Source organism: Blennius ocellaris, assembly GCF_963422515.1.
Source record: "Blennius ocellaris genome assembly, chromosome: 11".
NCBI classification, from domain to species: domain Eukaryota; kingdom Metazoa; phylum Chordata; class Actinopteri; order Blenniiformes; family Blenniidae; genus Blennius; species Blennius ocellaris.
The window spans coordinates 15,826,548-15,838,902 of record NC_137660.1 but is presented as its reverse complement, the minus strand read 5'-3'; the positions used below and the strand labels follow the sequence as shown (position 1 = coordinate 15,838,902).

The 12,355-nt window shown below is 45.2% G+C and overlaps 1 protein-coding gene across 1 annotated transcript in view; it reads right to left on the bottom strand.

Annotated features, from left to right (window-relative positions):
• The window catches only part of magi2b (membrane associated guanylate kinase, WW and PDZ domain containing 2b), an 88,124-nt gene extending 82,808 nt beyond the window's left edge, over positions 1 to 5,316 (bottom strand). The window contains exon 1 of the mRNA XM_080504556.1: positions 4,810 to 5,316. Within this exon, the coding sequence (XP_080360682.1) occupies positions 4,810 to 5,107 (298 nt within the window). The 5' untranslated portion in view covers positions 5,108 to 5,316. The remainder of the gene's footprint in view (positions 1 to 4,809) is intronic.
• Positions 5,317 to 12,355: the final 7,039 nt, after the last annotated feature.

Genomic DNA, 12,355 nt, shown 5'->3' with positions numbered 1-12,355 from the left:
AAGGCAAAAATCAGTTTGAGGAATGGCGTTTGAGAGCTGTGTCGCATGGGATGCAAGGAGGAATCGGGTCATAATTGTCCATCAAATGAAAATACACATACAGTAGAATTGTCAAGTGAAAGGATATGGCGCCAAACCTATTCTGCCAACTTAGCGTACGTCTCTGTGGGAGCACTGAGGGTGAGGTGCACTGACAGGGAGAGTCAGTGTGACAGTAGGGTCTTAGTTATATGAAACGCTCCACCGTGCACTGATCAGGTTAAAGTAATCTGCACTATTGCACCAGTCGCTACTTAGCCTGTATTGATAGCTATCCTTGATAGCTGAGACGCTTCCGCCAGCAGTGGCTGTACTAAAAGGGACAGCTGATGACTGGAGTCCAGAGGAGGCTGTGGAGAAAATGGGCAGTCATTTTATTTCAGAGACCAGCGCAAACAAGAGATCATGGGGTCGTTATTAGGTTCTGGTTTGAACTTTAATGAAAGCAGTGAAGGGGGGCCAATAGATTAGTGAAGCAAGCTCTTGTTCTGAGGTTTGCAGGTTGAAATCCCAGTGTGGGATTTGAACTGAGCAAGGCCCTTGACCCCCCCAGCTCCCTCGATGCTGCCCTGCCTCGGCTCACTGCTGCCATCACGTGTAATTACATCTGTAAAGGATACGTTTGTCCTTTATTTAACCGGCAGATGAAATGACACCATTTATATTATTAATTAATCTTCAGTGGGTCTTGTCATTGATATCACTCAACCTGAGCAGTTGGTCAACACTTGGCGTGGCGGAAGGACGTTATGTGGGATTGCAATACCGAAACGCCCGGACACAGAGATGAACACACAAGTTGATCGACGCAAGACTCAGGCACCAAGCTCAGGAGACGTGCTAAAAGAGATGAAGTCAGCCGTTCTTCACCATGTCGTCTTCAAGCGGCTCGTGTAATGGAAAAAAAAAAAACACCACGACCCGATAAACGCCTGAAGGTCTGAGGAAATTCTGTGGTGTTGGTATTCTATGTGCTGCTTTGGGTTCGCTCAAGGGCCATGTTGTCTGTCTTCATCTCGTGCTCAAGGCCTTTACGGACTGGTGGTGTAGGTGGAGCTGCTCATGTGCATTACCAGCTGCAGCGGCTGGGGAACTATTCAGAAGCATTAGCAGTGACTCTGTAAATGAAACATGGGTGGAGACGTGTGTCTCACTCCTGACCTCGCCTGAAGAGAAGGAAGTATCGATGACATACTTAACATCTGACCAGTGGATCTAATCTTTTACTTGTTCATTGAAGCGGCTACATACAAAAATCAACATGTAGTGCGAGTGTCTGCACCTCCATCATCTCACGGTAGCTGATATATTCTAAAGCTCATTAGCACACTTCAGGAACGGATGGGTTTTGAAATTGAATTTGTATTTTTACACTTCTGATTCCCTCTTCTTTACACACATGGCTATCGAATGTGTCTTCAGTTCAATAACCGACTCTAAATGAGCTGCCGACAAAGCAAATATTGATCTGATGATTCTGCAAATTATAAGTGGAAAACCTTCACAGCCACCAGATTTCTCTTTGAGGGGATATGAATTGGGCATTTTGACAGTGTCAGGCTGCACTTGACAGCATGACCGTATTAGCATGTGCTAATATCACAATGATATTTAACTATATGATTCTCATTATATAGCAGAGCATATGAGGAATAATTTTTTTCTAAAGTAATACCAATTGTAAATGAAGTGTTTTGCAGTGCATTTCACAATAAACGTTTCTCTGTTGAACCGGCACCAAAAAACATCCGGAGCCTGAAACCAGAGCCTCTCAAGTCAGCCATCTTTAATTCCCAGATATACACGTCTCAGTGTTTATCACTGAAAGCGGTCAAAAACCACAGTCAACGGGGGAAATAAGGCGTGTAAATGCTGTGTAAAAGGACGAAAATGGCAAAAAATGTGGAAATAGTTCTTTTCATTTTAAGAAATGCACACACACACACCCTTAAAACAGACTTAAAGCATGTCTTTGCCTGAATACGTAATGTTATCTCCATTTTTTTTAAAGATATAAAGTTCTCCAAACGCAGCTGAGCTATGATAGCGACCAACTGAGAGGCGCAGCCTTTGACACGAAACACAACCGTGTGACGTCGCTGACCGACGTCACGATCCCCAACAATACGTCTGCGGACGCCACGGGGTCGTCTCGACTCGCCCTCACGGGAGCTCACACCTGCACGTCGCGATGCGACAGCGAACCTGCCGGCACGTGGGTCTGTGAAGGCGGCGCCGTCTGTTCGCGGCTCCGTCCGTGAAGTTGTTGCAAAAAAGGGATGCGGCAAATGAGCCGGATTGCATTTCTATTAAAAGGTACCCGCTGGAATCAATTGCCTGCGTCTTTTGGTGCGGTCCGTGATGACAAAGGTGTGTGAGGAGGTCACAGCAGAGTCATGGCTCCAGGCCTCGCTCGCCCTCTCGAGGCCCGTCAGGCCTCGCTGTCAGGGCTGTTCCCCTGGGGGCTCTGCAATCTACCTGACTGAAAATAGCCTGTTAAAATGTGTGAGTGTGCACATGTTTGCATGGGTAGCCAGACATGATTGTGCAGTCAAACGGGACAGCCATCTCAGATATTTCTTTTTTTTTGAAGGGGGGTGGGGGGGGGGGGGCTGCTTGTGGCCTCTGAGCCGAGCGACTGGACTACTTCTCAGCGATTCCTCGGCGGGGCCGCGAGTGTGTCAGCAACTGTCTGCCACAAATGCACTCCCGCTCACCGCTGGATGGAAGTGGAATAGTAATATGACAGTAAGAGAGAGGTGAGAGTGAGAACAACAACAACAAAAAAGAAGAAGAATACACAGTGAAAGGGACAAATAAGCTGTGCGCAAACAGCAGAAAGCTCAAGGACGTTTGTTAGTAAAGACTACGTTCATCTGGAGAGCGGTGAAGGTGGGAGCGCTAGATAGACTCATGTTTAAATGGATAAAGAGAGAAAGAGAAAAGAGCTGTCTGTTACGTTCACATTAGCATTTAACTCCTCTCACGTCGCAAGATCGCAGTCTTACTCTGTCAGCAGCTCCAACTCGGTAATCAATCACATTGACGCAACCCGCGGAAACCGAGAGATCGGGAGCGAGCAGCCGGGCGAGGATGTGCGAGGGCAAATCCTCTGTGAGCAAACTCCGCAAACGTCCAAAAATTAAATAAAGACGGGTGATGATTTCTTGCTCTCCCGACTCACGTCGCAGGAACAGAGCTACTACTTGGCTTATTTCAAGGCCGGGGACGCGCGACCATTTTCATCCACTTATAGGGGCTTAAAGTGAGCCTCGGAGGGTGTGATGATAACCATCTCCTCTGCGTTGGTACTTCAGTCCAATGCCCCCCCCAGTGCTGGGAGCCCGTCTGCGTTTACACTGGCTGACAGAAGCAGGTCACTCAGTCAATCCTCCTGCCATGAAATCCGACCACAGGAACAGCAAAACAAGACTCAAGCCTTTGAAAGGCCCGCGATAATTATACAAAAAATGCGGAAGACGGGCGGTTCAAAGCGTGTGTTCAGTTTGGAAACGCTGGATGAAGCGTTCAGAATAAACAAAGTCTTGACGGTTGAAGATTTCAGGAAATACAGGGATATGTGTGCACTACTGTACTTGTAAATCCACCCACGTGAACATTTAAGATTTATTTTCTTTTCAATATATACAGTAGAAATTTGAAGGGTTCGTATAAAAGTTAGGTCATCTGAGGTTAAAGCAGTGTCAAAAGGAAATTGCATTGTTGTTGATGAGGTTTCATCATAATCACACAGATAGTTTAATAGTTATATAATAGTTTAATTCAATAACATGAAGCCTGTGACTATATACTGTATATAAAAGATAGCCACATTTCCACAGACCCGGCAACCTGGATGTAGGCTGTAGCTTTATAAAAACTTCAAAAAGCGTTTTCAGTTTGAATCCCACTGCCAACAAGCAAACCCAGCAGGTTGGTGAACCATCCAGATTCACTGTAGAGAAATGATTTCGCCAATGGACAAAATAAAATACAGTATTCCGGGGAAGAAAAAGAACTCAAGGCACAACTGTAAGTGACCTGAGCTATTAATGAACACGGGAATAGTTCAGTGACACCAAGTACAAAAGCCATTTGACTCATTTTACGAAATACATGTGTGTCAATCCAGTCACAACAAATGTGCCTATTTATAAACACAACATCTTGTTCACATTTAGGCTCAAGAAAATATGTTTTTTCTCTTGAACGTCACCGGGCGACAAAGTAATGTTCAGTGGATGTCACCTGGAGTTAAGATGTTGCAAAAAAAATCGAAGGGGTTTTTAACTTAAAATGAGAGACATGGCGTGAATAAGATATGTGGCTGAGCGTGTTTGTGAAATGTTAATGCGAGGCTGCGCAGTGCGAGGAATCTCCTTTGATTCCACCTCAGTGCGCAGTTTTACTACAATAACAGCGGCAGCACCGTGTTTCTGTCGCTCATTTCATCCACGGCACAAAAAAACAACAAAAAAAAGGGGGCTGTTTGGTTGAAACCTCCACGGGAATAAGGAGGGAAAAACCCGCAGGCTGTGGCATCACGCCGGAACAGACACACCCCCTCCGGGCCGTGGCCTCCAACCACGACACCGTGGTAAACAAACCTGGTCGTGGGTCCAGGTGTACACACACACACACACACGCTTTTCCTTTTAGTGACACATGACTGAATGACATCTTAATCACAGCACCGGCATCACACACACACACACGCACACACGCACACACACGCACACGCGCGCTCGCGCGCGCGCCGCCCGCTCTCACCTTGTTTGACACATTTGAAGCGGACCGGGTCTTTGCAGTGCTTGATGACGGCCAGCACGTCCCGGGTGGTGAGCCCGGCCACCGGCATGTCGTTGACCTCCAGCAGCAGCTCATCCTGGGCCAGCTTGCCGCTCTGGATCAGTCCCTTCCCCTGCCTCACCTCTCCGAAGTAAGGGAACTGGCCGTTCTCCGCGCCCCCCTTCAGCTCGAAGCCCAGCTCGGCGTCCTTCCCCCGGCTGACCACCGCTTCGTGGACTTTGTTGGTCCAGTGGTTCTTCTTCTTGAGGCTCTTCGACATCGTTAAGGCGAGTTGATCACCGCGGGCCAGCCCATACAAACGAGCCTTCCTACCGTCTCATCGCTCTCAACCCCCCTCCCCGTGCCTTTTGTGTGCGCGACCGGGCTGCGGGCTACTCACGCCGCTCGGGGCTCCATCGTCGCCGGTTGCACGCGACGCGCGGTGTCCGCTCGGCAAAGCCGCGCGCTCGGGCAGAGGGCTGCAGTTAAAGCGGCGGACGAGCGGCGGGGCGGACGGAATAATTATGACTCTGTCAGACACACAGACGCAGGAGACAGATCCTGGCGGATGACCCGGATGTGAAGCCTGAAGGAGGGGAGAGATGAATGGTTCTGGTTCGGCGTGGAGGGATGGAGTGGAGAAGAGGAGAGGAGAGGAGGAGGGGGAGAAATAACCGAGACGGGAGGCGCTACGCTGCTGCCAGGGGCGCATCCTCCGGCTGCACAGTCTTCACTCTGCATGACATGGAAACTTCAGCACACACAGCCTGCGTTGCACGCTGCCCCTGTAAAAACACAAATACGTGGAGGGAAGAAAAACAACCAAAAAAATGCATTCGATCCACTCGGAAACATATATTGTTTTAATCTTGGGATAACCAACAGTATGAGTTGGAAGTTGTGCTATAAAAATTTTTTTTGCGCACTTTACTGGCTCAGGGCCCAAGACTCTCTCCCCCCCCCCCCCCCCCCCCCCCCCCCCCCACACACACACACACACACACACACAACAGTGGTACCCAAGACTGCTGGTTCACCATGTTTGTGTTGAGTATTGTAAAAAAAAGAGAAATACGTTTGTTTTAACACTGCATGGGCACTGAGGTGCATTATGATGGTGAAATAATTCAAGAGCCTCAATGCAACACGCACATGATTATCTTAAAGATCCCTCTATGGAACAGGGGCATTTGGGTGTGTGTGTGTGTGTGTGTGTGTGTGTGTGTGTGTGTGTGTGTGTGTGTGTGTGTGTGTGTGTGTGTGTGTGTGTGTGTGTGTGTGTGTGTGTGTGTGTGTGTGTGTGTGTGTGTGTGTGTGTGTGTGTGTGTGTGTGTAATACCTGCACAACACACTTCCCCATTGCAATACCTAACATTTATGTATACACATAAGTCAGAGGTCCACATATGACAATTAAGAGATGTTTAAGTGAACCTGGTGAGGAACAGTAAGAGTGGCCGAGTTTGAACTCAGAGAAGTAACATGGCAAACACAACCTATAATACCAATTCTGGAGGCTGCGGTTTGCTCCTGGTCTTCTTATCCCACAAGGTTTCTGCAAGAATTGTCCTTGGCACATGCATCATTCAGTTGCATGTCTTTCGTACACATTGCAGGATCTCTGCAGCTATTGGATCTGCCTTGTCCTCCGTGGAGACACAGGCGAGGACACTTCCTGGTCAGAGGAACCTGAAGGACGTATATCAGTTTGGATACCACCACAGCTACGTCTAATGAGGTGATGGGAAACTGAAGCACGTGTGACCCAGTAGTTCAAGTTGGTCATTAAATGTATTTAAACCTCCATTTCTCTTCTATTAATGGTTCCTTACCAACAGCATTACCAACTAACCTCGAATTTGTGTTTTCTACTGATGGAGGACACAGGAAGAACATGTAATACCATCGTAGTTCAGTGTTTATGCTTTTTTTTAAATATCGGCAACAGCAATAGTTGGCCAGAATTTCCCCCTTCGGCATTTCACAGGTTGACTGTATGCACAGTTATTCAGTAAAACCCTATTTTGTTTACTGTGCGGCAGTATGCGGCATGCGTCGTTTTCACGTCTGGTTTTTCCAAATGACCCTCTTTCTGTTGGCCGACGTTACATAATTGTTACGATGAACTAAATCCAAGTCCAACACAAAATGACAAATCTTTTTGTTGCCATTACTTTTTCATGGCCTCGTGGCTTTTCCAAAGTGGGCGAAGTAAAGTTTCCTTCAATATTTAATGCATAAATCAAGAGCTGCTCCCACAAATACCAAGGATGACAGTCCCTCTTACTGCCACTCTCAGTGTGTGTGTGTGTGTGTTATAAGGGCATGTGGAGGGGGTGTTGCAATATGAGTATCCTCTCTAGAAAACAACATTATTGTACACAGCCCTCTGAGTATCTGCAACCAGTAAATAATCCATGAAGAGCGGGTGGATGCACTTTGACTGTCACTTTACTTGCTTCACTGTCTTGGCATTTAGGTCATTCTGTATTTCCAGGCTGCAGCAGATACTTTTGACACTAATTCCAAACGGACGACGATGTTGGCTCGATTAGTTTTGCAGACGAACCACTGCAGCCGAGAAAGAGTGCTGTTATAATCCTGGGGAGAAAAAAAAATTGGTTGGATTAGGAGATTATAAAGCCTGTGAGGAAATGAGTCCCTGCTGTACTTGATGAGTTGCTCTGCTGGTGGACGTCAGAACTGCATTTTGAGAGTGTCCTGCAGCAGCCGCCACCTCAGACCTGAGAAATGACAACAACAAAAAACCTGCATGTTTTGCACTCGAAAACGAACTCATTATGAAATTGCTGCTTCACTAAGTAATGACGTGAGCACATAACGCCTTCAGTGCGAGCACAAATCTGGCTCACTGTACTTGTACAAACTTCGTTTGTTACATAAGTAGTGTTTTTTTCCCCCTTCTTCTTCTTCTGTGTGGAAAGGATAAGTCACACACTAAATTTTTATTCTGCTCTCATCTATCTATATCTGGATCAGAGCATTTCACTATTTTCAACCGTCCTTTGTGAGCATAAGTGATAGAGGAACAAAAAAGAAAAGCCATCAGCTGTCGCAGCTTTGAGCCGGAGCGTCTAAATTTGGAGCCACTTTAAGCAACTCATTGCCACTTTAAGGTTTTTCTCTTGACAGGATGCTGACGTACAGCAGCCGCTTGCTGTGTCTTCAGCATCAGGGTGGAGGTGGAGGTGGTGGAGGTGGAGGAGGAGGAGGAGGAGGATCTCCTGACAGTTTTGCAATTAGCTGCTTTGGCTTGTGTGTCATTTATGATGACGACTTGGATGGAAAACAACACCACCAATTCCTTCACTGCCAGGAAATTCAAAAAAATACAAATCAAAGGAACACCACAGAGGCCTCCTCAAACTGTGTTTTGTGCAGCACACTGTATGGGGGGGGGGGGGTGGAAAGAAAAAAGAGAGAGATAAGGATATTACTTTATATCATAATTATAGGCGGGAAAGTAATGAGCATCCTAAAGTAGGCTGCCAACAACAGAAGGCAAAAATACAATAACGCGAGGCAGTCTGTGCGCTCAGAGGGGGAATTTCAATAGAGCTTATATGGATTTAGTTCACTGCCTCCCTCATTGACTGTCTGCTTTGTGTGTTCTCTGTCGAGGATGAAACACACACCAAGTTGTGAGGGGGGTGGGGGGGGGGTCACCTTCACACAGATGCTTACACACTCTCATCAGGGCGGACCGGCTCCTCTCGCCTTTATCATCGTTATTTCATCCACAGATGTGGGGAAATGATACCAGACACTTTCTAACGTCTGCTGAGATGGTAACACTGTTTGGAAGGAGTTTCAGACGACACAGTGGCATCTGTGAGGAGAAACGATGGGGGGGGGGGCTGGAGCACTAGTTAACATCAGATTCACACACACACACACACACACTCACACGAATGAGTTAATTAGACTGAATGGCTTCAGGGAATTATCAAGTAAATCACGATGGCTTTTCCTCACACGCTCACAATGAGATTTAATTCTGAAGGTTGTGGTGGTATAGTACACCTGGACAAAGTCCACAACACTGACTCCAGACCAGGCGCAGAGACAAAAAAACAAAAAGTCAGCAGATGTTACAGATGTTGCAGAGGCAGGCAGCAGTATTGAGGTCGAGCTTGAGGAAGAAAGCGTTTAAGGAGTTGGTTTTATCGCTGAAAGTTCACTTGGAGGTTCATTTAAGAGAACACGATGTGTGCAGTTTTCACATCTTAATGATAAATATTCTCTCTTTTTTTGTCTTAAACTGCAAAGTATAGTAATATAATAGTTTATCTGCTAATTGTCTATAATGTTCAGACACTAAAATCACATCAGTAAAACAATCAATTCTGGCAGCAACATGTTATACGAGTCTGAATATTTTTTGTCTTAGTTTGATGCATTTTAAAGATCAATTTTATTGAATAATTGAATGAGACATTAGCTGCAGCAACCACATTAATATCTTTTCTGAAAATGACGTGTTCTGCATCCTCATGCACTGCAGCAATACTTCAAATTACGTTAGAAATGCTGCACTAACTTCAAGGGTTGGTGGATCCAATCCCAGCCATCATAATAAACGTCTACACACTCAGCAGGACACCCATTCATCACACAGGCACTTTGATTTTTTTTTACTATAACAATATACTTTATCTGTAACTTTGTTATTCTATTATTTAACCAGGAACTTTACCGTTTCAGTAGCAGCTTGTTTCAATGCAATGAGGTAACATGACTAAATCTACCATGTTGTGCTCACAATTTCATATATTTGCGAAGATATCAGACAGTATTTTTTTAGCACCGAATGATTCATCTCTGTGAGCTAATGGAGTTTGAGTTGCGGGGTTTTTTTGTGCTACGCTAAAGCAACAAGTAGCCGACAAAAACAAAACAAAGAACGGCAGAGAAACAATGACTTCATCTTTTCATTATGTTTTTCATGGTTGTGTAATATTGCCTTAATTTTTTTTTCTTCTTTTTTCTGACCCTTGGCTTCTTGTGATTAAACTGAACAAAGCCACAAGTTTTTCTGATACATACAACTTGTAGCATTATTTATGTGTCTCTGGATTATATTGCCTTTCTGTTTGTATTGGAGTTTTTTTCTGTTTCCTCAGATTGTTAAACTGTAACTTATTATCTTGTGCTGGAGATAATGGAAGCTAAACAATGAATGCATTGTGAACAGAGAATGCTACTTTTATCTTTTATGTATTTTGGGGATTTTAAATGTTGCTTGTCATTTTTGTCCTCACAGCTTCTTATTTACTTTCTTCAGCAGATTTCTAATGTTCACATTGATACTGTATTATGTTCTATGTCAAAACACTTTGTAAATTCGGTTTTAATATAATTTTTTATATTTATTATGCACTGACTCTGTGGTCAGCTGCAGCGGTCAATGTGGTCAGAGCTTCTCCTTCATCCTGCTTTCTTCCCTCAAATGATACCTTCATTCTGAGGGAGCTTCATTTCCACACTATTTGATCTCGCTGGGAGGGCTTTAGGGATTATCTAAATGACTCTGCAATTAGCTTTTAAACCACACAATGTCTCCCCAAAATAGTGTCTTCTCGGCCTAATGATTGTGCTCATGTGGCGGCGGCTGGCTTAGCAAAGTGTCCAGGACAGGGGTCAACGTCGACTCTCACTCTCCGTGTGACCCATTTCTGTTAGTTGTCATAATTTTGACGTCTGTTGGACGTATAGAAATATATATTTTTGGAAAAGAGGCGGGAGAATCTGACACTTGTGCCGATAATCCTGCCACTATCTGTAATTTCCTTTGATCGGCTCATGAATACCGGGCCTCGGTTCCTCATTTTAAACCACCGCGGCTTGGAAGAAAATCACTTTCTCATTCCAGTTCAAGATTAATTAGTCCTAATCCTGGGGCCTTTCCAATAGAGATTTTATATGAAAGGCCAATACGTCTTTGTCAGAAACAATCTATGTTAATTATATTAAACTGGTGATTAGATTCCCCTCAGTTGTCTCCTCTATTACCATCAAGCAGTTATGAGTATTGGTCATTTACATGTAGTGACTGTTTATGTCCAGAAGAGGAAGCCACTGTGCAGGATCTTTCTCGGTTTTGCTGGTTGCCCAGTTATCCCCCGCTAACAAATTAGAACATTGAAGTCAATTTTATTGTTTCCCCACTTGCTGAAAAGCCCCTTCTTGAGGGGGTCTGTTACAACTGTTGCAGGGACACACAGGAATATTCACGTTGACTGAGGGCCTCAAGTGAGAGATACGTTTCCTCTCATTATATAGTTATCAAAGTTGTGGTGTCCATTCTGCCATTCAAGCAGTCAGAAATATTGAAAAAATACCAATTCTGAACATCTGAAACAATATCATATGTTTTTAATAACAGACTGGTGTGCCTAGCAGCACAGACGGCGTCCTTCAGGGCGTCGAAGTAGCCCGTTTCTATGCAAAGGTTATTTCATGACGAAACAGTCGTATCTTTTGCCGGAGGAGTGCCTCTGAGCCGTCTCAACCAAACCTCACCACATGTGTCTTCTGAGCACTCTGGACCTCTTATTTTCAGAAGTTCTTGTACTGTGACAACACTACTTACAAGTACAACTTAAAAAAAAAAAAAAAAGTTAAAATCCCTCCGCTCACCAGGCGATCTGGAGTTCTGCACACCCACCTGGTGAGGGACCTCAGATGGGTCAAGACGCTGTGGAAACCCAAGACTGACCTTAGATATTGCTCTTCACATCTGTATTCGTACGTTTGCCGGTGCATCCGATTCACTTCACATGTATCCTGGACTGTGTGGAGCAGCAGCCAGAGAAAAAACCACATGCATGCACATTAAGAACAGAAAGCCCCCCCCCCCCGAGGTTGATTCCAACCCAAGGCGAACGTTCTAACCGCTGCCCCGCAAACCAACCAAGTCATGATGTCTCAGTAAAACGTGTGATAAGACGCTCCTGGTGCACCGACTGGAGTCAGTAAATCATCTATTCTGCAGTCGTCTGTTCCAGGTTTTCTCCACAGGATGATGTTTTTTTCCCCCAGTCGTAGTGATTTCCAGGGATCATAGATCATATCTGGGAGCTCTTCAACCCTCAAACCTGCTTGAATTAACCCGAGATAATCGTTCCAACTATGAGGCTTCTGTTCGACCTGTGAGAAAAGTCGTTTTATAAAGGATTATTAACCGTCACGTGTCAATAGCCACACACGGAGGAAAATATCATCTGACGTTTTTACCGACATGGTTCTGAAAAGAATAACTTTTTTCCCACCAGGATCTTTCTGTACAATAACATCTGTGTTCCGAGAGTCTCGTCGTGCATGAGCCTCCTTGGCGCTTACAGGTTTGATAAAGCACCATATTCTCTTCTCTTTTTTTATGTTACTGCTGATGTGGATCAAGAAACATTTTATAACGCGGCTGCAGCAGCTGTCTCGAGCCCCGGAGCGTTTTATGAAGGTCACACCGACTTTAATACAAGTAATGTGTGCCAAGGTGGACGTCTCC